Source organism: Bos grunniens, chromosome 27 (assembly GCF_055505025.1).
Source record: "Bos grunniens cultivar Pamir isolate PY7600 chromosome 27, Bosgru_T2T1.0, whole genome shotgun sequence".
Classification (NCBI taxonomy): domain Eukaryota; kingdom Metazoa; phylum Chordata; class Mammalia; order Artiodactyla; family Bovidae; genus Bos; species Bos grunniens.
Genome location: NC_141191.1, coordinates 43,925,012 through 43,949,560, shown reverse-complemented (window position 1 = coordinate 43,949,560; position 24,549 = coordinate 43,925,012). Strand labels below are relative to the sequence as shown.

The 24,549-nt window shown below is 50.0% G+C and overlaps 1 protein-coding gene across 1 annotated transcript in view; it reads left to right on the top strand.

Moving 5' to 3' along the window:
• UBE2E2 (ubiquitin conjugating enzyme E2 E2) overlaps positions 1 to 17,848 on the top strand; it is a 405,476-nt gene extending 387,628 nt beyond the window's left edge. The window contains exon 6 of the mRNA XM_086380875.1: positions 17,477 to 17,848. Within this exon, the coding sequence (XP_086237001.1) occupies positions 17,477 to 17,787 (311 nt within the window). The 3' untranslated portion in view covers positions 17,788 to 17,848. The remainder of the gene's footprint in view (positions 1 to 17,476) is intronic.
• The last annotated feature ends 6,701 nt before the right edge of the window (positions 17,849 to 24,549 follow it).

The window sequence follows — 24,549 nt, the reverse complement described above, 5'->3', positions numbered from 1 at the left end:
CTGCTAAACCTGGGCAGCGGGAACACAAGGGTTCTGGTACTGTTTGGTACATTTCTGAACATGGCTGAGGCTCTCCGTAGTTGGATGTAAGGAAAGATGGGAAAGAGGTGGTGGGCACTTAGGAAGGGGGTCACACAGGGCCCAGGCCTCAGGAGGAGGGTGCAGGACCCCAGGGTGTGAGCACGGGCCAGGGCCGTGGCATGGGCCTCGGGCCCAGTGGAGCCGGGAGACAGAGCAGCCGGGCGAGGTGGGCCCGGCAGGGGGCCTGCCTTCCACCTGATGTCCCTGCGTCCAGAGGGCAGCGTGGTCTGAACTGTCTGCATTATTGCCTGTACCTGCCGGCCCCACGAGAGCAAAGCAGATGGAGCCAAAGAAACAAAACAGAGAGAAAGGTTTATGAGGCCCTGGGAAAATTAGGTACGACTACCGAGGGTTCTTAGGAGGGAAGGGAGAAAAACCGAGAGGAAGGGGGTTAATTTTGCTCCCAAGCTAAGACAGTGCAGATGAGGGAAGGCCCACTCACGGGCGCAGGGCCTGAAAAGGAGGGTGTGCTGTCAAGAATTCCCATATGGAAATCTCACGTCTGCAAAGTGAAAGTGTGAGTCGCTCAGTCGAGTCTGACTCTGTGTAACCCCCCGGGCTGCAGCCCGACAGGCTCCTCTTTCCATGGGATTCTCCAGGCAAGAATACTGGAGGGGGGCTGCCATTTCCCCTGTCCGACTCTGTGACCCCACGGACTGCAGCCCGACAGGCTCCACTGTCCACAGGATTCTCCAGATGAGAACACTCAAGGGGGCTGCCACACCCTCCTCCGGGGTCTTCCCGACCAGAGTGGAGCCCAGGCTCCTGGAGTGGTTTGAAAATAAACACTGATGAGAGGCTGTCCTGTCCTGGTTTCTACTGTTTATATACTTAGGGCTCATTCACTACCTATTTCTAAGAAGGGATTTAAAGACTCTGCTGGTATTAATTCACAGAGGTTCTCAGGAAATGTGTAAGCTTTGAAACCTCAATCAGTGTTGCAGTGCTGGCCAAACTTACTGCTAATTCTGGTTAACATGATGGGCTTGCCTGGTGGCTCAGTCGGTAAAGAATCAGCCCACAGTGCAGGAGACCCAGGTTCGATCCCTGGGTCGGGATGATCCCCTGGAGAAGGAAATAGCAACGCGCTCTAGTATTCTGGCCTGGAAAAGCCCCAGGGACAGAGGAGCCTGGCGGGCTACAGTCCATAGGGTCACAAAGAGTCGAGCATGACTGAGCGACTAACACACACACGCACGTGTTGCCAGCACCTCAGTCATTCAGGTTCCAAAGGGTGTTTTAAGTACTGAGATGATAGAGAAAAAGAAATTAAGGGAGGAATTGTTTTTCCACCTACATTTTACATGGCCTGAAAATCTAGGACTCAAGAACTTGAGATAAGACTTTCCTGGTAGCTCAGAAGATAAGAATCCTCCTCCCAGTGCAAGGGACACAGGTTCGATCCCTGGTCTGAGAAGATCCCACATGCCAAGGAACAGCTAAGCCCGTGCACCACAATTACTGAAGCCCGTGTGCCTAGAGCGTGTGCTCTCCACCGAGAGAAGACGCTGCAATGAGATGCCTGTGCACCGCAGAGAAGGGGAACCCCTGCTCAGCACTGCTAGAGAGAGCCGGGGCAGCAGCAGAGACCCCGCATCACGGAAACCAAGTGAAAAATAAGTTTATTCCATTAAAAAAAAAAGAACTTGAGACAGACATTTTGGAGAAAATGAGCGTGGGAAACACCTCCCCCGAGGGACAGCGACCATGCCCACGAAACCCAAAGACAGAGTTCTGGGAGGTTCAGAGCACGATGCTGGGTGTCCACCACGGGAAGGACAGCCTCTGCCTTCCTCTGGTACGCATTTACCAACTGCATGGCTTTCCTTCTGATCTTGCAGAGAGCGTGACCCTTCCCTGAACCTTTGGCACGAAGAGGTGGGCACAGGGCTTTGCCATCGTCTGTGGCAGACCCTCACCAGCAAGGACAGCCCACAGGGAGCACCGCCAGCAGGGCTGCGACAGCCTTTCCGCCCCGGCCCCCAGGAATTTGAAATGCAGCCGGACTCTTAGGGCCCAGGCCATGCGCCTAGGAGAGAGGCTTCAGTGGGTTTGGGTTTCAGACAGAGCTTCCCAGCTGGCTTGGGTTTGGGGTGGCTGGTTAGCGTCTGTGAGTGTATTGAGGATTAAACGAGAACAGTTAGCTTAAACACTGAGCCCAGATCGGGCCCCTGTCAGGCGCTGAGTCTGTGCGATCGACCATTGTTATTACTCATCGCTGGTCTTGCTGGCATTATTATTTCGCGGGCATAGCCGACGAGCGGGCAGCGCGCGCCCGGACCCCAGCCGGCGTGTGCCGAGGCCGGAAGGAAACCCGACCACCTCCCGGCGCAGAGGCCGACCCCGCAGGCCTGGGCGCGCGGCTCCCCGCTGCGGCCAGCCGGCTACGATGAGAAAGGGCTTCTAGAGAAAGCTCCTTTGGGCTGGGGGCTTGTTGTGTCCCTAAGCGTGGGGACAGCCCCTCCCGCCGCCAAGCGGTGTTTTCTGGGCTGCAGACGGCCGGTCTGTGATGCCCGCGTCCGTCAGGCTGGGTGTCGTGCCCCGGGGCTCCCCCGCGGCAGGCCTGCTTCAGCCCTGTTACGGAATCCCAGAATCCCGGTTGAGTGGGTGGCCTTCCTCTGAGAAGGGGGAGTGGGTTTCAAGGCCAGGCAGGTGAGTGTGAAACTTCCGACCAGTGCAGGGGGGTGGGGGGCGGTTCCAGCTGGTTTGCTGCCGTTTGCTGGCATATTGAAGGGTCCGAACCTCCTGATGTGACTTCGCTGGAGAAGGCCAACCTGAACCGATGAGCTGGGGGTGAGGAGGGGGCAACAAGGAACAGCTGATCAATAGGGAAGCCCTTCCCCTTCCTTGCACCCCAGGGTGGACCCAAAGCCAGTGTGGATGTGAGGTCCAGGGGGCAAGTGCAGGGTCTCTGTGAAGCAGAAAGGCCCTGGACACAGGGTCACCTGCTGCCTAGTCGGGGGCACTGCTGTGTCGCCCCAGGAAGGAGCCCAAAGGGTCCCCTTGTAGAGCCCACGCCAAGCTGGCTGCCTCTGCTCAGAGCCAGAGGGAGAGGCAAGGAAGACACCAGCTTTCTGCTCCAGAAATGTTTTAAGAAAATCGTCTTTGGGAATTCCCTGGTGGTCCAGTGCCCCGGCCCAGGTTCAATCCCTGGTCAGGGAGCTAAGATCCTGCAAGACGCACAGTGCAGCCAACAACAAGAAAGAAAGAAAAAGGTATCTTTGCAATAATTGTTGATGTTATTGTTCAGTCGCTAAGTCATGTCCAACTCTTTGTGACCCCGTGGACTGCAGCACGCCAGGCCTCCCTGTCCATCACCAACTCCCGGAGTTCACCCAAACTCATGTCCATCAAGTCGGAGATGCCATCCAACCGTCTCATCCTCTGTTGTCCCCTTCTCCTGCCTTCAATCTTTCCCAGCATCAGGGTCTTTTCCAGTGAGTCAGCTCTTCGCATCAGGTGGCCAAAGTATTGGAGCTTCAGTATCGGTCCTTCCAATGAATATTCAGGGTTGATTTCCTTTAGGATTGACTGGCTTTATCTCCTTGCAATAATTAGGTTCTGTTAAAAAAAAGAAAAAGGGGGAAGAGGGAGAGAAGCCTGAACATAGTTCATGTTGTGAAAATGAGCTCATAATTAGCTTATTTAAAATTTCAGAGATAAAACTTCTCAAGCAGAAATTTAGAATTTTCTTCCTAAAGGTTGCTGGCTTCAGAGTGTGATATGCAGCTTTCACTGTCCAAACAGCTCTCTCCTAAGACTGACAGCTCGTTACCTCCTTCCTCAGGAAGGCAATTTATCTCATTTCAGGCTCTCACAAATGAAAAGAAACAGGGCCCTAATCTTTTTATGGCGGGAGTGAAAATGTTTTGTGTAGGTAATTTGAACACAAGCTAGAATTTTCCAGGTGATTTTATATCATTCCCATAAACTTTTATTGAATTAAGATAATAGTGCTTTGAATTTATATGTCACATATTTTTAGAGGGAGCAAAGCACACTCATATATATCCCCTTGATTTTTAAAAAATCCCCGTCAAAGACTTCAAAAACAAACTTACAATTACCAAAGGGGAAAGATGGGAGGAAAGGATACATTAGGAGTTTGGGACTAACATCCTCACAATGCTATATATAAAACAGATAATCAACAGAGACCTACATAGAGCACAGGGAAAGGAATCTGAAAAAAGAGTGGATATACGTGTCACTGAAGCACTTTGCTATACATCTGAAACTAACACAACTTTGCAAATCAACTATACTCCAGTATCAAATAAAAAATACATTTACAAAATTCCTGTGAAGAAAGATCAAGCCCTGTCATTCTTATAAAACAAAATCTACGATTTCAATGTTTTTGCCTTTCTCTTTAGTCCAAGATATGTTTGAGCCCTGTAAGAAATTCTTTTATTCACAAAAGAATTCCCTCATAACTGCTAGAAACACTTTAATTTTACTCTATGATACTGCTTTAAAACTTCTATATGGCTTCATGAATTCTGACTTTGAAGCTGCAACTTCTGAAATCTTACTTTCTCTTTTTAAACATCAGTCTCAAAAATAATCTTTTTCCACATTTAAAAGATCAGAGGAACTATTTAAACCCATCTTTAAGACAGGAATATGATTGAATGTCAATCCCCCTTTTTCACAGATGCCTCAAACTATAAAAGAAACTCCTTGCCTTTTCATTATGAAGAAGAATTTATTGGAAGAAGTGACTATTCCAGTCACTCTAGGGAGCAATTTAGAAAGTTGTAACATTTTCCTCGCTTGTGGGTTTTGCCAGAGGAGGGAAAAAAATATTAATAGAAGTCGCCACTGTCACAATCATAGAAGACTATGGGGTGGGGGGGGTGTGTAACTTTGAGTGCAAATGTGTTCATCAGGAGAAAGCTTTCTAAAAATTAAGGTATAATTCACATACAATAAAACTCACCTTCTTAAAGAGTACAAATCAGTGGGCTTTAGTATGAAGTTGTGCAACTATTACCACTGTCTAATTCGAGAACATCCCACAATTCCAAAAAGAGGCCCCTTACCCCTTAGGTGTTATTGTCCATCCGCCCTCACCCCCAGACCCTGGCAGTCATGAGCCTGCTTCCTGTCTGGAAAAATTCACGTGTTACAGGCGTTTCACACAAGTGGACTCACACCCCGTGGCCTCACACCCTGTGGACTCACACCCCGCGGCCTTTTCTCTCTGGCTTCTTTCACTTAGCAGGTCCGGGTAGGAGCATGTATCCATATGTATCCATCCGTTTGGTTTTATGCTGAGCAATCATTGTGTGGATAGACATACTTTATCTATCCATCAGGTGGTAGCCATGTGGCTCGCTTCCACTTGGAGTCTCAGTTCAGTTCAGTTCAGTTCAGTCGCTCAGTCGTGTCCGACTCTCTGCAACCCCATGAATCACAGCACGCCAGGCCTCCCTGTCCATCACCAGCTCCCGGCGTTCACTCAGACTCACGTCCATCAAGTCAGTGATGCCATCCAGCCATCTCATCCTCTGTCATCCCCTTCTCCTCCTGCCCCAATCCCTCCCAGTATCAGAGTCTTTTCTAATGAGTCAACTCTTCGCATGAGGTGGCCAAAGTACTGGAGTTTCAGCTTCAGCATTCCTTCCAAAGAAATCCCAGGGCTGATCTCCTTTAGAATGGACTGGTTGGATCCTCCTTGCAGTCCAAGGGACTCTCAAGAGTCTTCTCCAACACCACAGTTCAAAAGTATCAATTTTTTGGTGCTCAGCTTTCTTCACAGTCCAACTCTCACACCCATACATGACCACAGGAAAAACCATAGCCTTGACTAGATGGACTTTTGTTGGCAAAGTAATGTCTTTGCTTTTCAATATGCTATCTAGGTTGGTCATAACTTTCCTTCCAAGGAGTAAGTGTCTTTTAATGTCATGGCTGCAGACACCATCTGCAGTGATTTTGGAGTCCAAAAAAAATAAAGTCTGACACTGTTTCCACTGTTTCCCCATCTATTTGCCATGAAGTGATGGGACCAGATGCTATGATCTTCGTTTTCTGAATGTTGAGCTTTAAGCCAACTTTTTCACTCTCCTCTTTCACTTTCATCAAGAGGCTTTTTAGTTCCCTTCACTTTCTGCCATAAGGGTGGTGTCATCTGCATATCTGAGGTTATTGATATTTCTCCCAGCAATCTTGATTCCAGCTTGTGCTTCTTCCAGCCCGGCATTTCTCATGATGTGCTCTACATATAAGTTAAATAATGAGTCTACTGTGAGTAATACTGCTATGAGCATTCAGGTACAAGTGTTTCTGTGAATATATATTTTCAATTATATCTCATTGTGTAGGTCATCAAAGAAGGTTTGCAAGATAGGATGTAACTGTTTTTCCCCCAAAGACCGAACATCCGCTACTTGATTGACGCAGTGCCGCAACTTTAGCAGCGGACGATGCGTTCTCTGTGGTCGCGATGTGAGTAATGAGTGGATAGTGAGGACTGGCTCAGAGGGCTGTCCTCTCGGGCACTCCTCCTCTGCGCCGCCCCCCCACCCCGTCTCACCGCAGCCCCAACACGCCCCACGAGCCACACGCGCGGACGGCAGGGCTGCCACCGCGTGGCCTGGCCTCCTGAGCTGGCGAGGCCAGAGGCGGATCAGAGCGCCACCTCGCACCCCTTGCCCCTGCTTCAGGCCCGCCGCGGCCCACGGCCGCCTGCACCTGCTCCCCGGGGGCTGGAGGGACAAAGCTGAGCTCAAGCCCCTGGTCGAGTTCACCCACACCGAGGCGGGGGTTGGGCTTTCAAGGTCTGGGCTTGTGCTGTTCAATCTCCCCTTCCCATGCCCCCCAACCTTCCTGAATCTCCAAGACTCCCACTCCTCCCTGGAGATGGGCTAGTCGTCTTCAGCCCCCAGCAGGGCCGCCTACATTCTTTTCCAACAGGTTGAACATTGACTAATCCAATAGATAGGGGAAGAGCAGAAACAGTGGCAGATTTTATTTTCTTAGGCTCCAAAATCATTGCCAATGGTGACTGCAACCATGAAATTAAAAGATGCTTGCTCTTTGGAAGAAAAGCTATGACTAACCTAGAAAAGGTATTAAAAAGCAAAGACATCACTTGGTCAACAAAGTCCCTATAGGCAATTCCTATAGGAAAAACCCTATGGTATGGTTTTTCCAGTAGTCATGTATGGATATGAGAGTTAGACCATAAAGAAGGCTGAGTGCTGAATTAATGTTTTCAAACTGTGGTGTTGGAGAAGACTCTTGAGAGTCTCTTGAACAGCAAGAAGATCCAACCAGTCCATCCTAAAGGAAGTCAGTCCTCAGTGTTCATTGGAAGGACTGATGCTGAAGCTGAAACTCCAATACTTCGGCCAGCTGATTCGAAGAGTTGACTCATTTGAAAAGACCCTGATGCTGGGAAAGATTGAAGGATGAGATGGTTGGATGGCATCACCAACTCAATGGACATGCGTTTGAGCAAACTTTGGGAGTTGGTGATTGACAGGGAAGCCTGGCATGCTGCAGTCCATGGGGTCACAAACAGTTGGACATGACTGAGCGACTGAACAACAACCACAAAATGAACTTGGCTCTTGTCCTTGTTTCTGCTGAAGGTGGAAAACCTAATCTTGCCAATTCAAAACAACCGGTTGCTTTCAGCATCAAAACCCTGCCCTCCTGGAATAACTGCTCCTCAAGTGGCTGAAGTGATAGGCGGCTGCCCCAGAGTGTGCCCCTGTCACCCCAGCCTCTGCGTGGCCTCTGTGACCACAGCTGGGCCACCAGGACTGGCTCGAGAGGTGCGCCCAGGACCACTCGGCGCTCTCCAGCGGGACTCTCCTGGATGGCTGGTGTCCCCGGCCACAGCATAGAGAGGCAGGCCGTCAGTGCTTTGCTCTCCAATCCCCTGACCTGTCCAAGGTGTCCACACCTCCACTGTGTTTCGGGGCTCACTCCAAGTCAGAATCCCAGAACGCTGGGGGACGTCTCAGGGACCCCGCCTCAAAACTCGGGTCCTGTCCTCTGCACACTGTCCTCCTCTCCTGAGGTGGGGAGGCGGTGTTTCCGTCGCCGCTTCTCCTGGACGCTCCAGAGGATGGTTCTGGACATATGCTCTCTGGACCAGCCCGAGCAGCACCCGGCCCCAGAGGCCAGACCCAGGCCCTGGGTCCACCCTGTTTCCAGTGTCCCGGGCACCCCACCTCCAGCTCCTGACATTGGAAACCAGGCCTGGGGCATTCCCTGGGGGTCCAGAGAGGACTTTGTCTCTCACAGCTGAAGGCGTGGCTTTAACCCCTGGTCAGGGAACTAAGATCCAACAAGACGCATAGCCAAAAACAACAGCAAAAGAAAAAAAAAAGCAAGTCTGGAGTTCAAATGCACTTTTCTTCCTTAAGAACTAGGCTTTCAAAACTTATTTCCACTTTATGTAGTCAAAGCTGAGAGCCGGCTCAAAGCCACACTTCATTTCAGCAGCCTTCATGAGAGGTGATGGACCACAACCAGCTGCATGTATGCAAAGTGTACTGTTTGATAAATTTTGACTTATGTGAGCATCCAGGGAACAGCAACCCGCTCCAGTGTTCTGGCCTGGAGAATCCCAGGGGCAGAGGAGCCTGGTGGGCTGCCGTCCATGGGGTCGCAGAGTCGGACACGACTGAAGCGACTTAGCATCAGCAACAGCAAGCATCCAGGAAACCAGCTCCCCAACCAAGATGATAAAACCGCTCCATCACTCTGAGACATTTCCTGTCGTCAGGAGTTTTGCTTCTAGTTTTGATACGTTTCTCTTTCTGTCCTGGACAAACCTCAGCCCATCTCTGTGGTGGGAGACGGAGGAGCTGCCCGGAAAGAAGACCCACTGGCCGATGATGCCAGCCTTGTCTCAGGACAGAGTCCCTCTGCACTGGAAGCTCAGAGGGAGGCCTGGCTTCTGAGCCCCAGAAAACAGGACAGGCACTCTCCTGACCCCGGGGTCCGGTGCAGCGAGGAATCCGTGCACTTATGACCAGCGGGATGTGTCTCAGCAGAGAGTGCCCGGGAGAGAACTGCAGGGGGCTAGCCTGTTGAGACTGAAGACGTGCCAGGGCTGGGTCTGTGAGCGGAGCCCCAGGGTGGGCGTGGACAGGCTGGGCGGGCCGCAGACAGGACCGCAGCTGTGCTCTGGGGGCTCCCGGAGCCCTCGGGGCCTGGGACCCCCGCCCAGGTCTTCCTCACTGGGTCCTTGATCGTGGGCAGCTTCCCATCTGCTCTTATGTCACTATTTAGTTCTCTCTGTGCCCATGAGGTTTTTAATATTTATCTCTGTTCAGGCTGTGGGCTTATGAGCCCCAAACCCTCAATTTGGTGTGTAATGCATGTCACAGTCATTTTTATTTTTTAATTTATTTATTATATTTATTTTTGGCCACACCCTGCAGCTTGTGGAACTTCCCCAGCCAGGGGTCAAACCCGTGCCCACTGCCTCAGGAAAATGGAGGCTTAACTGCTGCACCACCAGGGGAATCCCTGGCACAGTTTATGTCACTTCATGAAATTTACTCAGCTCTGACTCCACCCTGACTTTGCCCAGAATGGAGACATTCGGTCTCAGGCTCAAGGTACGCTGTTCTGTCTTACTGTTCCCGGAAATCTAACAACACTCTTTTGAAGACAGTTTCTTTCCCTGTGGAAAGTGCTCCTGGAACTCTGCATTGACGCTTTTTTCTTTTTCCTGCTTCATGTGCTGTTAAGATGTCCAAGAGAAGCTATTCCAATTGACTCCACTGGGTGTGAGGATATGAGTTTGTGGAAGTTCTTAAGGAACTTTTTGCTTTCCTGATAAAAGGATTAGATGCAAGCAGACAGCCCTTATTTCTTCACCTCTTCTTCTAGTCTTGGCTGTGGATGGGATGGCAGGAGCCCCGGCCACCTTTTTGCAACCATGAGGGAAAACCCAAGGAAGTCTCAGAGTTACACACTGTGTTAGTCTAGGCCTGTCAGAAAGCAGGTGCCTGGTGGCTCAGACAGTAAAGTGTCTGCCTACAATGTGGGAGACCCAGGTTTAATCCCTGGGCTGGGAAGATCTGGAGAAGGAAATGGCAACCCACTCCAGTACTCTTGCCTGGAAAATCCCATGGACGGAGGAGCCTGGTAGGCTATAGTCTATGGGGTCACAGAGTCAGACACGACTGAGCGACTTCACTCACTTAAATGGGATTAAACGTGCAAGGATTTCATTAGGGGAGAGGCCTGCACGAGGGGAAGTAGGAAGCGATCTGAGGAAGACAGGGAGAGACGTCAGGCTTTGACTGAGTCTGACCCCAAATGAAGAAGAGAGGGAGAGAAGGTTGTCCTGTCAGGCGAGTGTATGCTCCTGGGTTCTGTCTCGTCACAACAAAGATTTTGAGCGACGGACATTAAAGCCCTCGGAGCGTCACAGCTCTCGGGTCTTGGACAGACCGTGTTATAGATCTTAGACAAATCAGTGTTACAGCTCTATTTTATTTAGACGATAGCAGGAGAATCCACCCTCGAAGCATGAGGGCATGCCAACCCAAAGACGGGAAGAGAAGAGCCTGGAGGAGCCCGCTAGCGTGCGGGGGTGGGAAGAGAGAAAGAGAGCGAGCTTTTTGGCTCTTTTTATATGTTTTCCCTGGGCCTGCCCTATGCAAATTGGGCTAGCCAGGAGTGCTGTTTGTTCTACGTGAAGTCCTCACTCCCTTGATCTTCCCTTGACCTTCCTCTGTTCTATTTTCGCGGGCTTTTCCCTTCCTTGTCTTTTAGCCACCGCCATTTTGGACTCCTGTTTCCTATTCTAACTACCTAACATCTAAAGAAAGTCCAGTGAAGCCATCAGGGAGTCTTCAAACCCAAGTTGGCCGTCAGGGGAGACCCAGGTCTCCTAGGAGGGGTCTGTGTTGGTACCTGTGATGCTCCATCATTGGGAGGGAGTCGCCCATGGCTTAGGCACAAACATTGCGATGAATTTTTAAATGCAACAGATGGAACCCTTAGTCGGTTATGCTCCCTGCAGCACAGGACCAGAAGGCATATTCCCACAGCCACAACACCAATCTTTGCATTACTTGAACCATCGCCTCAAACTAACTTCCTCTGGAACATTGGCTATCAGAGAAAATAAGTTCCTACACATCTGTAGATGCAATATCCTATTTTCTATAACTGGCCTCATTGCATGCATTCCCGACAGACACACCCGTCACTGCCCCCACGAAGCCCGCCCCCGCCCCTGCTGCGGGGCTTCTCTCTTCCCTCCTTCCTCCCCACACCCGTGCTTCTCCCCTCCCCCGTCCTCCCTTCACTGTCTGCTAAAGAGCAGCGTAACTCTGTCTCCTTCACACTTGACCTCCTGCCAGCGCCCAGCCCTCAAGGTCCCACCCTCAACCCCAAGTTGAAAGGCCTTATCAAGTTGTTTTTCCAGACCAGCACCATTCCCCACCCCCAGGAGAATTCTGGAGCCAGGTGGTAAGCTCGAGATTCCAGCTCACTGCACGGGTCCTTGCAAGCACATGCAGCAGCCACCGCAACGGTTCTCAAGGGCAGGGTGCTCAGCGTCCCCCAACATGTACAAACTCCTCAAAACTGGGACTCTATCTTTCCATGTATAATTCAGTTTTGTTACAAATCATTTAAAAATATAGAAAATTATCCAAAATAACACTCACCAAAAAACCATGTAGGTTTAACAAATGGTAACACGATTGAATCTTCTTTTGAGAAATAAATTATTACAGCTGATAATAATGACAATAATTTCAACACTTATAGAGTGTTCAATATGTGCCAGCCTATGTACTAAGTCCTTCATATGTATCAACCCCTTTAAATCTCATAAAATCTGTGAAGTATGTATTACTATTGTCCCACTTCATAGACAAGGAACCTGGGCACAGAAGTGGTAAGTTACTAATAAATGAGACTTCCCTGGCAGTCTAGTGGTTAAAACCCCACCTTCCAATGCAGGAGGCCCAGGTTCGCTCCCTGGTTGGGGAACTAAGTTCCCAAATGCCACAGGCTGCTGCCAAAAAAAAAAATTATTTTTAAAGAGATATATAAATATATGAGCCAAATTGTAAGCCCAGGCAGGCTAGACTAGATCCAATTTTGGAATCATATTTGATGTATTATTATGCTTAGAATATAATAATTACCCAACAAATATTTGTTGAAGGAATGAATAAAGCTCATTAATTTAGTGAGTCAATAAATCCATGACTGGCTTGCAGTGCTGGGAGAATCAAGCTTGAGGAGGTGATCAGAGCTCTTTGTGAGACCACCCAAGCCGTAAGGATCGTACATTTTCTGTTGAAATGCAGCTAGCTTGGTTCCCGGATGTTTTCTGTCTCCCTCATCTGGCAGCTTCCTGCAGGGAGAGCCGTCCCTCTTGTATTAGCTGTTGCTGCCGGACAACTCATCCCAGTGTTAGGTGCCTGAAAGCAAGGGGCCCGTTCTCTCTCGCCGTCACCATGGCTCAGGGGGGACGCGGGCCCCTGCTCCACCTCCCCGGAGCCCGGATGGGTCCCTGGAGGACTGGGAGCCGGGTCAGCAGGCATCCGCTCACCTGCACGGCGGCTGTGGCTGAGGCGCTGTCAGCCGGCTCTTCCTTACAGCATCGAGGCTGGGGCCCAAGGGCGAGGGACTCAGAGAATTAGGCAGAACCGTGTGATCTTTGATGACCTCAGAAGTCACGTGGTATCACTTCCACCTCCTTCTCCTGGGCAGGGAAATGTCCAGGGTCAGCCTGGGTTCAAGGGAAGGGGAGGCAGATGCTTGCCCTCGGTGGGGGCACGTCGCCCTCACAGTGTCAGGAGAGCAGGCAGGAGGCAGACGTGAACCGCGGGGCTCAGAAACGCACACTGTACCGGTTTTCTTTCCACTGGAGAACCTTTGATTCCTAGCCTGAACTGGATCCCGTTAAAATGAATGAGAATATACGAATCTTCAGTCCCGTGGATGTGTAACATACAGCACAATTGATACAATCAATAATATGGTGATAACTTTGTGTGGGGAAGACGGTCATTAGGCTTTCCATGGTGGTCATTTCATAATGTATGCAGAGGTGAGTCATTCTGTAGCAGAAAGTGGTATGGCAACAGGAGTTCAATAAAAATAAATAAATTACCATGGGGAAAAAATTTAGTAAATAAAATACACTAGAGTGGACTTGATCAGCGTGTCCACTGTTAGAGCAGGAGGAGCAAAACCGACCGTAAGGTCACCTCCAGTCCAGCTGGTTCCATGCTCTTCTCTTTCCCTGTTCAAACACTATCAGACCTTAAGACACTGAACCTGCAGGCTGCTGAAGTCCTCGCCAGTCTCCCTTTCCGTCCTTCCAGAGTGTTTTTCTCTGCAGTGATGTGGTCAGTTCCTCCCTCCGCTTCACTTTGTCTCCTGAACCCAGGTCCAAGGTCGTGAGGCTGCAGGTCTATGGTGCCAGCCCCACCCACGGTCTCATCTGTGAACCTGACTCAGGATCCGGTGTGCAGATCAGGGTGCTGCACCTCCCTCATCCACACGCCAAGAGCGGCTGCGTGGCTGGTCCACGCTCCCACGATGGAGCAGAGTAGCCCACACCTCGAAGAAGTAAAGGCAGCAAGCCTATTTGCCAGTTACTCTCTGTGTCCTGATAGAGAATACCTGCTTCCCCGAATGGAGCATGGAAACGTAATAAAGTAGAAAAGCCTCTGAAAGAGGAGGTTGTGACATCTTTGCTCAGAAGGAGAGGGGCAGATAGGTTTTCACACTCACAGCGCACACCTGGGGCTCTTCTGAGTGGCGGTAAGTGGAGTAAACCCTTCGTGTTTTCTTCGGTTGCAACCAGAGAAAGTGCTAAGTGTGCTGAGTTGGAGATGATCTGCTAAGGTTCTTGGTGCCCTGAGTATATGAAACACCCAGGCTCGGGGCAGCGCTGCCTTATCTGGAACTGTTCCTAGACTGAGCGCGGGAGAAGGCCGTGTCTAGACAGCATCACTGCTGCTCGTTCTGAAGGCAAGCCAGCCTTTCTTCGTCCTGCGACCACTCGGCTTCCACTGTCCCTGCTTAAACAGCTTTGTGACGTGGCCACGCTTTTTCTAAGGAATGAGTTATTTAAGCACTCTAATGTAATCATCCCAAGACAATCTTCCTTCATCGATTTAATAAAGAAAATTAAAGCGTGTTTTCTTTTTGTTAATATCTTCAACTGCCATCTGCTTTCAATGTGGATCTAATAAGACACTGGAAAGTATGAGAAACAGATCATGTTGACAAAGGAGTCTCTCTCTTTTTTAAAAAGTGTGTGAATAAAATTTTGAAATACCCATGAGGGGTGCAAAAAATAATCTACCAGACTTTTTAGTTGAAAGAGATTTTATTTCATAGCAAGAGCTGGTCATGTAAAACGATTCTTTCAAATATAGACCCCAGGCTTCCGGGTAACTGTGTTATTTTTAGGACAAATAAGGTGTTTTCTGCTCATTTATTGTTTTCCAGAAACCCTTCGAAGTCTGGTTTTCAGTCCTACGTGTGTGTCTGGATACTGACACAGACACACCCGCCCCACCCTGTAGCTGCTGCTGCCGTGTTTGCTGGATGGTTGGTTGGTTGACCCGACTGAAATGATCCTGCAAAGTCTAGCTTCCGGCTGTGCCAGCCTTTCATGGACTTGCTCGGTTTTCTGCCACCTTGTTCTTCCTTTTTGGCCTGGGCCCCCAAGAAGTCACTTCTGCTGTATATAAGCTAGTTATTGGTCAAAGCTGTGCCTGACTTACTGCTATGCTCAGTATTCTCTAATAACTGAGATGTCAATGAAATCTTACTAAAGAAACAGGAACCTGCCTAAAGTTGCAAAAACACGGCTGCAATCTTGGTCTCTGAGCACACATTACTTTAAATAATTATTCAAGTTCTAGAAACTGTCCTTCAGATTTCAAACTTTAAATTGAAAATAAACATGAAATCCGTCATTTACTGACCCAATACTGGATACCTAGATGGATGGATGGCTGACGGATGGATGGCTGACGGATGGATGGCTGACGGATGGATGGCTGACGGATGGATGGCTGACGGATGGAAACTGAAAGATTTATTCCATTGCTGTGCGGTGCTTTGTTATCACGGGAGATTAAATAGAAACAATGAAAAACAAAGCAAAAACAGAAGCTGTGCTTGATCCCCCAGGGCTGGTCAGGTTCTGACCTGGTACAGTGGTTCATGTGGGGCTGGGAGTTGCTGTTAGTTTGGGGGTCCCTTAGAGTCCCGTGACTGCTCCTCTCTGACGGCCCCCAGGGGCGGGGGTGCGCCTTAGGCATCACACAGTCCTCAGCCTGCCGGGGCCACTGGGCTCGCGTTTCTGAGCCTGGCTCCTGGGAGCTGCCCTTGTGTCAGGGGACTCCGCTGTCAGTCCGTATTCGGTCGGGGGTTGTGGCTAAGCCCCTCGAGTCCCTGGGTCTGTCTGAGACCTGGGGAATGCTTTCGGGTCCACTCACATCCTGCTGTCATTGCCCACCCCCACCCCGGCCCCCTGGGGCCTAGAGAACGTGCACAGAGTTGACTGGGATCCCCGGAGGTCTCCAGGGAGGCCTCCGCCTGCTTCTGTTAAACTCCGGTCCGCGTGGCTGCTTTTCTTGCATCAGACTTACCAGCCTCTCCACTTCCTCCAGGACCCCCGTGGGTGACGACATCCTTACACATGGAGCTCTCCGCTCCACTCCGGTTCAAGCGGTCCTCCCAGCAGAGTCCTCTAGGTCACCTCCCCCACCCGTGGGTGACGAGACCCTGATGTGTGGAGCTCTCCACTCCACTCCAGTCAAGCAGTCCTCCCAGTAGAGCTCTGAGCTCTGTATCTTTAAGCTTACTTTCCCCACTCCCTTTACCCTCCCCTCCACCCTTGAGCTGATGCTCTGCACCACTACTCAGGCCTGGGGTCAGGGGCCCACTTTCCCCAAAGTAATAACCCCGCCTCTTAACAACTGTATGGGCTTCCCAGGTGGCTCAGATGGTAGACGATCTGCCTGCCAATGCAGGAGACACGGGTTCGATATCTGAGTCAGGAAGATCCCCTGGAGGAGGGCGTGACAACCCACTCCAGTATTCCTGCCTGGAGAATCCCATGGACAGAGGGGCTGCAGCCCTGGGGGTTGCAGTCGTTGGGGTCTCACAGAGTCGGACACGACTGAGTGTGCACACATGTTACAACCATATGCTGGGGGGCCGGCCCTGGCAGCTCTGGTTTCTTGGCTTCTTCCTTGCAGCAGGGAGCCTCTGCCCAATTAGCCCATAAGCTAGGCTGGGGTGGGGTGACAGTGACCCCGAGTTTTCTCCTCCAGAGACTGTGAGGAGGCGGGCAGGGAGAGGGACTCTGGTGCTCTTGGCTGTCCTGACCAGAGGAGGGCTCCCCTCCTGCAACAGGGGAGCAGGCGGCCTGAGCCTGCCCCCCAGGGGAATCCGCAGCCTCAGCCTGGGAGTGGGGCCCACCGCAGCAGAGGGTCCCGGGAGGCCCGCCCCACTATAGAGCTGTGGGTGCAGGCCAGGAAGTGGGTGCACTCCAAACGCCACTAATGTTCACTGTTCTTTCTAAGGTTTTCTTGAATGACTAATTTTTCATTTGTTGCCCACCTTTTGAGCAGTCTCTAGAGACTCTAAATGATTCCTTGTTTTGTAATTTTCACCAGTTAAATTCTGCTTTGCTGGAGAGAGGGTCTGCTGAGGCCTTCCTCCTTCATTCGGGAAGTCCTGTTCTTCACTGATACTTTCTTTACCTCTGTCTTTAATCGAGCGATGAGCCCTTGACCACTCCATCTGGGAGGCTGTGAGATGAGAAACCATGGGAAACAGTGACATGCGGACGGTACCTGAAAAGAGCGCCTTACAGACGCCGGGTGCTTCTTCAGATTTCAAATGATTCATATATTTTTGCTTCCTCCCCCTCAAAGTTATCAAACAGAATGTGTGCGGCTCATTTCATTGTATACCATGAATATGTGACACGCCGCATTTTCAAATTGGAAGGAGACATCAAATAACTGAAGGCATAACTCCCAGGAGAGCAGAACTTGCTCTTCTAGTTTTCCAATTTTTGTGCGAAATAGGAAACGGTAGTCAAACAACAAATGATGTCTTTAAAATGGTATTTTAAAATTGAGTGCTGTTTCTGGGCATCACAAATTATTCATAACTCAGCAGGGTCATAGCAAGCTTCATGTTCTCAAAGGAATGCATTTTCTTTTCCAATACACAGGCCCCAGTAGACAAAGAGTTGAATTAAGACTTTCCCTCCTATCAGCAACAATGTCGAAGTTTGGACTTGAGAAAGAATACAATTTCAAATGAAAAGCACTCAAATATAACATTTTAAAATAGATAACTTTATACTTAAACAGTTATCATGTTAAAAGAACTAATCATATTTCATTTTCTCCAGGGAAAAATAAAACCACCATATTTAATAACTCTTGCCTGGAAAATCCCATGGATGGAGGAGCCTGGTGGGCTGCAGTCCATGGGGTTGCTAAGAGTCAGACACGACTGAGCGACTTCACTTTCACGCATTGGAGAAGGAAATGGCAACCACTCCAGCGTTCTTGCCTGGAGAATCCCAGGGTCGGGGGAGCCTGCTGGGCTGCCGTCTATGGCGTCGCGCAGAGTCGGACACGACTGAGGCGACTTAGCGGCAGCAGCGGCGGCCATACTTGTTCCACTGGGATGGGAGAGTTTGAGTCTGAGAGGTTGTGAATTATTTTTTAAAAATATCAATGTAACTCTAATGGTGTACTAATAAATTTCCATTCACAGAGCTTCCAATCTTTTATTCATAACCTGTAAGGAGTGTGGTATGTAGCTGTGACTAAAGTTTCTTGAAGGTGATTCTAATAGCTTTGCCCATTTCCGTAGCCGTATGTATCTCAGCCACAGGTGACTGGGCAGCTGTTCCTTAATGCCTGGCAGCATCCTGTAAACCTTTCAGAAGCAATTGGCTCGTGGAAAGCCATAGCATGCTAAGATTGTAAACCCCAGGGAAACTGAGACAGGAAAATCAAGCAATTTTTCCCAAAGCCCAGGCTCAATAATGCTCAGTCGCTTCAGTCGTGTCTGACTCTTTGCGGCCCCATGGACTGTAGCCCACCAGGCTCCTCTGTCCATGGGATTCCCCAGGTAAGAATACTGGAGTGAATTGCCATGGCCTCCTCCAGCAGATCTTCCTGACCCCCTCCAGCAGATCTTCCTGACCCAGGGGTCAAATCCACGTCTCCTGCGCCTCCTGAATTGCAGGCAGATTCTTTACCGCTGAGCCACCAGGGAAGCCCAATAACTGGTGGAGACAAAACTAAAACCCAGGTCTCCCCATTTCCTCTGGTGGCTTCTCCCCACATTAAGTCAGACACATTATGTCCTGAAATGATAAAAAGGATGCAAGCAGACATCCCGTAATGGTAACATGGGTTTTTGACCCTTCAGTTGATAGGGTTTTCCTAAGCTTTCTCCTTGCACGGTGCTTTGAAGCAGTGGTGCTTGTCGTCAGAGTGTTGACGGTCTCACTGTGAAGACAAGGAGGGCGAGGCTTCGTTTAAGGGTCTGCCCAGCATCACACCGGTGGGGGCAGGGGGCCCAGAGTCTGAACCCAGAACTGCCACCCACACGAGTGTTTCAGACCCTGAGTGGGACCCAGTGCACACTGATGACCGAGGTGCTACAGGAGCCACATGGATGCACCAGACAAGCCCTGCCCTCCATGTTGCACACCCACCCAGCCTCCCGCACGCCTTCCCATCGCGTGTATCTACACCACACACGCCCGGCTCGAAACTGCCACCAAGACTCTCCCAGCCTCAGTCAAAGTCCGCCAACATTTTACCTTGGAGTAAGTTATTCAATCTCTCCGTGCCTTGGTTTTCACTTTTAAAAAAGCTAAACATTCCCAACCTATGATCCAGCAATCCCACTCCTGGGCATATATCCAGAAAAAAAAAAAAAAAAACATAATTTGAAAAGATACATGCACCCCAATATTCATAGCGGCACTCTTTATACTAGCCAAAGCATGGAAGCTACCTAAGTGTCCTTTGGCAGATGAATGGATGAAGAAGACGTGGTCTGTGGGAAGACGCGGTCCATGTGTATCAACACAATGAAATATGACTCAGCCGTTAAATATGACTGAGATATGACTCAGGCGTTAAGAAGGAAACTATGCCGTTTGTAGCAACATGGGCGGACCTAGAGGTTGTGGAACTAAGTGAAGTCAGAAAAAGGCAAATGTGACATGGCTTATATGGGGAATCTAAAAACTGATACAAATGAACTTATGAAACAGGAACAGACTCACAGACTCTGCAAACAAAGGTATGGTTGCCACAGGGGAAAGGTCGGTGGGGGAAGGGATGCATCTGGGGATTGAGACAGGCACACACACTCTACTACACAGAAAACAGAGAACCAGCAAGGACCCCCCGGCAGCATGCGGGACTCTGCTCAGTGACCTGTACAACCCAAAAGTCAAAAGAGTCTGAGCAAGGACACAGGGGCGTGCATAACCGAAGCAGTTTGCTGTCACCAGAAACCAACACAAGACTGTAAATCAACTGCACTTCAATATAAAAAATTTTTAATGTTTTAAGTTAAAACCAAAGCACTCCCCACCATAATAAAGAGCAGCAAAGACCAGCTGATTACATCACAAATACAAAACACTAACGTGCAAGAGTGGCCCGTGGCGCCGTTAGCACCACTCTCCCAGCATCTCTGCACAACGATGCCCTTGTTCTCCGCTGGACTAAGTCCACACTGAGTCTAGTCTCACCAAGACGTCTTAGTTTCTGTCTGGGTAGCCTGTATCTTTCTCTATGAAAAATAACTCTCATATCGTATCTACACATGGTTGGATGGCGTCACCTACTCAATGGACATGAGTTTGGGTCAACTCCAGGAGTTGGTGATGGACAGGGAGGCCTGGCGGGCTGCAGTCCATGGGATCGCAAAGAGTTGGACATGACTGAGCAACTGAACTGAACTGAACACAACCCCATGTGCACTGAGAACAAAGGCTTTGAGGGTAAGAAAAGACGTGACTGCTGGGAATTTCTGCAATTCGAGTCACCTCTCCTTTATATGAAGGAAATTAGTTCATTTCCTAACACTGAACAGAGCACAGTGGTCAAAAGAGTGGTAAAATAATAGAAAGAACAGGGGAGGGTTGTCTTTGAGAACGAACGTTTCAGTAATGTTACATAAAAAACCACTCCCAGGGCTCCCCTTGTGGCTCAGTGGTAAAGAACCCACCTGCCCATGCAAGAGAAACAGGGTCGATCCCTGGTCCGGGAAGATCCCTTGGTTGCCACGGAGCACCTAAGCCCCTGAGCTGCAGCTACTGAGCCTGTGCTCCAGAGCCGGGGATCCCCAGCGACTGAAGCCTGTGCACCTGGAGCCCGCTCTGCAACAAAAGAAGCCGGCACAGCGAGCGGCCCAGCACCGCAGCTAGAGAGGAGCCCCGCAGCAACGAAGACCCAGCACAGCCAAAAACACCCCAGAACGTAATGGCTTCAGTCAAGCACGCTTTATCATTTCTCAGAAAGCGGCGTCTCAGCAGGGTCCCATGGGTGACTGTCATCTGTCGGCCGCAGCTATTGGCCAGGGGCGTCCTCGTCCTCCACGGCCTCTTACGTGGCCCCTGTGGATGCAGGCAGGCCTCTTAGGGAAAAGCTGGCGAGGGCGCACCCCCATTGCAGGCTGTGGGTCAAAGCACGTCGCCAGAGTCAACTCAGATTCAAGAGGGGGCCAGCAGGCCCCAGCTCTAGATGGGGGAAGTGATGAGCTCCTTTAGAAAGGGGAGCCGTCACGGGTGGCTGTCTTTGTAGGCTCCCTCCCACAGAGGGAGTTAGGAAATGGGAACCTGTGACCTCTGTTTTCAAACTCCAGACCTGCAGACGAGGTAGCAGAGCAGGGAGAGGCTGCAGAGTTGTCAGAAGGCTCCAGCAGCTCTGAAGACTGCAGCTCGGCACTTCTAGTTACAGAGGGAGTGACCTGCTCTGAGGTCTTCTGGAAATTCAGCAGGACGGCACCACCATATTCCCACTCCCCTCACCCTGGGCAGGGATCGAAACAGGGCTAAGTGAGGTAGAGAGTATCAGCGATGGAGCTGTGTCCCTTTCAAAATTCATAGGTTCACGTCCGAAAGCTCAGCACCCCAGAAGGTGTCAGAAAGGCTAACACCGAAAAGCCTGTTAGATCCCAAGAACAAATGTTGGTAAGAATGTGCTGAAAAAAAAAACCCTTATACACTGCTGGTGAGAATGCAAACTGATACAGCCATCTTGGAAGACAATACGGAGTTTTTCCTCAAAAAGCTAATATTAGAACTACCCTGCTGCTGCTGCTGCTAAGTCGCTTCAGTCGTGTCCGACTCTGTGTGACCCCATAGATGGCAGCCCATCAGGCTCCCCTGTCCCTGGGATTCTCCAGGCAAGAACACTGGAGTGGGTTGCCATTTCCTCCTCCAATGCATGAAAGTGAAAAGTGAAAGTGAAGACGCTCAGGCGTGTCTGACTATTAGTGACCCCATGGACTGCAGCCCACCAGGCTCTAGCAATTCCACTCCTGGGTATATATCTGAAGAACCTGGAAAACTAATTCCAAGAGACACAAGCACGTCAAGGTGCACAGCAGCATTATTTACAACAGCCAGGACATGCAAGCAACCCGTGTCTACCCATCAGCAGAGGCAGGGATAAAGAAGGTATGGTACACACACATGGAGTACACACGCATGGAGTACACATGCATATGGAGTACATGCGTATGGAGTATACATGTACGGAGTATACATGTATGGAGTACACATGCATGGAGTATACATGTATGGAGTACACATGTGAATGAAGTACACACGTATGGAGTACACATGCGTATGGAGTACACATGCGTATGGAGTACATGCGTATGGAGTACACGTGTATGGAGTACACACGCATGGGGTACACGCCTATGGAGTACACACGCATGGGGTACACGTGTACGGAGTACACACGCATGGGGTACACGTGTATGGAGTACACACGCATGGGGTACACGAGTATGGTGTTCTCCTCACCCACTGAAACAACGACGTGTTGACACCTGCAGCAACATGGGTGGACGTGGAGGGGATCACGCTTAGTGAAGTAAGGCAGGCAGGGAAAGACAGATACTGGATAATAGATTCCACAGGAGAGCGAGCGAAACAAGAAAGAAACAGACTCAGATACAGAGAACAAACTAGTGCTGGCTCCCGGGAGGGGAGGGAAGGGGGAGGGGCAAGATCAGGAGGAGATTAAGAGGAACAACTACTGTGTATAAAAGAGATAAGCTGTGAGGATACATGCATAGCACAGGGAATACCGTCAACCTTTTGAAATAACTTTAAAGGGAGTATAATCGATACAAATATTGAAATCACTGTGCTGTGTATCTGAAACTATATACTGTAAGTCAACTGTATTTCAATGTAAAAAAAAGAAGATCCCAATCCAGTGGGAGTGAATAATAACAATATCCACTGTGAATAATAATAAAATTCAATGTGAATAATAATAATCATAATTCATAATAAGAGAGCCATGAAGTTAGAGGAGGCTGTGGGTGGGCCCTGACCCACAGCCGGTGTCCTGAGCAGGGGCTGAGGCCACGCAGGAGACGCGGGGGCCCTGCACAGAGGGGCGACCGTGGGCAGAGGCAACAGAAGGGGGACCACAGCCAGCGAGGAGAAAGCGGCTCTGGGACAACAACTTCTGCTGTTTAAGCCACAAGGATCGTGGTGTTTTGTCAGGGCAGCCGGGCCTGCGGGAGGGGCCCCGGGGAGTCGGGGGAAGGCCTCCAGCCAGGAGCGCTGCTGGAGGCCCCAGGGCTGGTGTGGACGCTGACGGGGCATGGGTCCTGAGACCCAGATGGGGTCGCACGGGGGAGACGCGGCCGAGCCTCGTGGAGCCCTCTCTGTGCCTACACAAACTGGAATTAGATGCCAGCACTGAAAACAGGGGATTTTACCCTGTGATCACCTTGGCCCAGTGGTAGAGAATCTTCCTGCTAACGTAGGAGACGCAAGAAACATGGGTTTGATCCCTGGGTCAGGAAGACTCCCTGGAGGAGGGCATGGCAGCCCACTCCAATATTCTTGCCTGGAGAATCCCATGGACAGAGGAGCCTGGTGGGCTGCAGTCCGTAGAGTCACAAAGAGTCAGACAAACCAATCATGCACGCATTTCATTTCCACCTATTTGGGAAGAGAACCCAAAAGAGAACAGATAAACTATATGCATAGCCGAGTCACTGATGCACACCTGAAACTAACACAGCACTGTGAACCAACTAGACTCCAGAAATTCAAAAAACGTTTCAATGCTTATCAACAACCCCTCCCCCCAAAAACAGGATTTCCAGCTTCTCTTGGAAAATCAGTAGAACTGGCCTCCCTGGCCCTGTGTTAGAAGGGCCTTGGTTCCCACCTGAATCCTAGTCGTGGAAGCTGAGTTCTGTGAATTACAAGTGGAAAGAAAAATGAGCACATTCTATCAGAGGACGGTACTTTGGAATTTGGGGATTGGAAGTTTTCATGGTAATTTCCGTCTTGTCATTACTGTAGTTCAGTTCAGTCACTCAGTCGTGTCTGACTCTTTGCGACCCCATGGACGGCAGCACGCCAGGCCTCCCTGTCCATCACCAACTCCCAGAGCTTGCTCAAACTCAATCTCCATCAAGTCAGTGATGCCATCCAACCATCTCATCCTCTGTTGTCCCCTTCTCCTCCTGCCTTCAGTCTTTCCCAGCATCGGGGTCTTTTCCAGTGATTACAGGGTCGTTACTGTAAAAAGAGTGTGATTCACCTGCTCAACCCTGTTCCTTGTGATTACAGTGGAGGAAGTTAGATAATTGCCATATCCAAAAGATGTGGAATCTTCCAATGCCCCAGCTAGGGCTTTTAAAGAGTTTTCATGATCTTAAACTGAGTTTTCATAGGTGTTTCTATTTCTGGAAGACATTGGAATAGCTTTAAGTGTACGTGTGTGTTCAAATTGCTTCTCACTTGACGCTCTCAGATATGCTTCGGCAACTTATAAATTCCTGCTTTGGTGTAATGAACACTCGTTATAATTTGCACATCAAACAAGAGGGCCCAGTTCCTCTAGCTGAGGGAGACTGGTTGAATTTCTAGGCTTTTGAGAAACCCACAACAATCCCAGTTGTTAATGTTCTTTCTACAGAATGTCTCAGACAGAATTAGCAACAGTTAGGGCTCAGATGGGCTTCTCAGACGGCGCTTGTGGTCAAGAACCCACCTGCCAATGCAAGAGGCATAAGAGATGAAGGTTCAATCCCTGGGTCAGGAAGATCCCCTGGAGGAGGAAATGGCAACCCACTCCAATATTCTTGCCTGAAAAATCCTACGGACAGAGGAGCCTAGAGGGCTACAGTCCATGGGGTACCAAAGAGTCAGACACGATCGAAGCGCCTTAGCACGCACGCAGG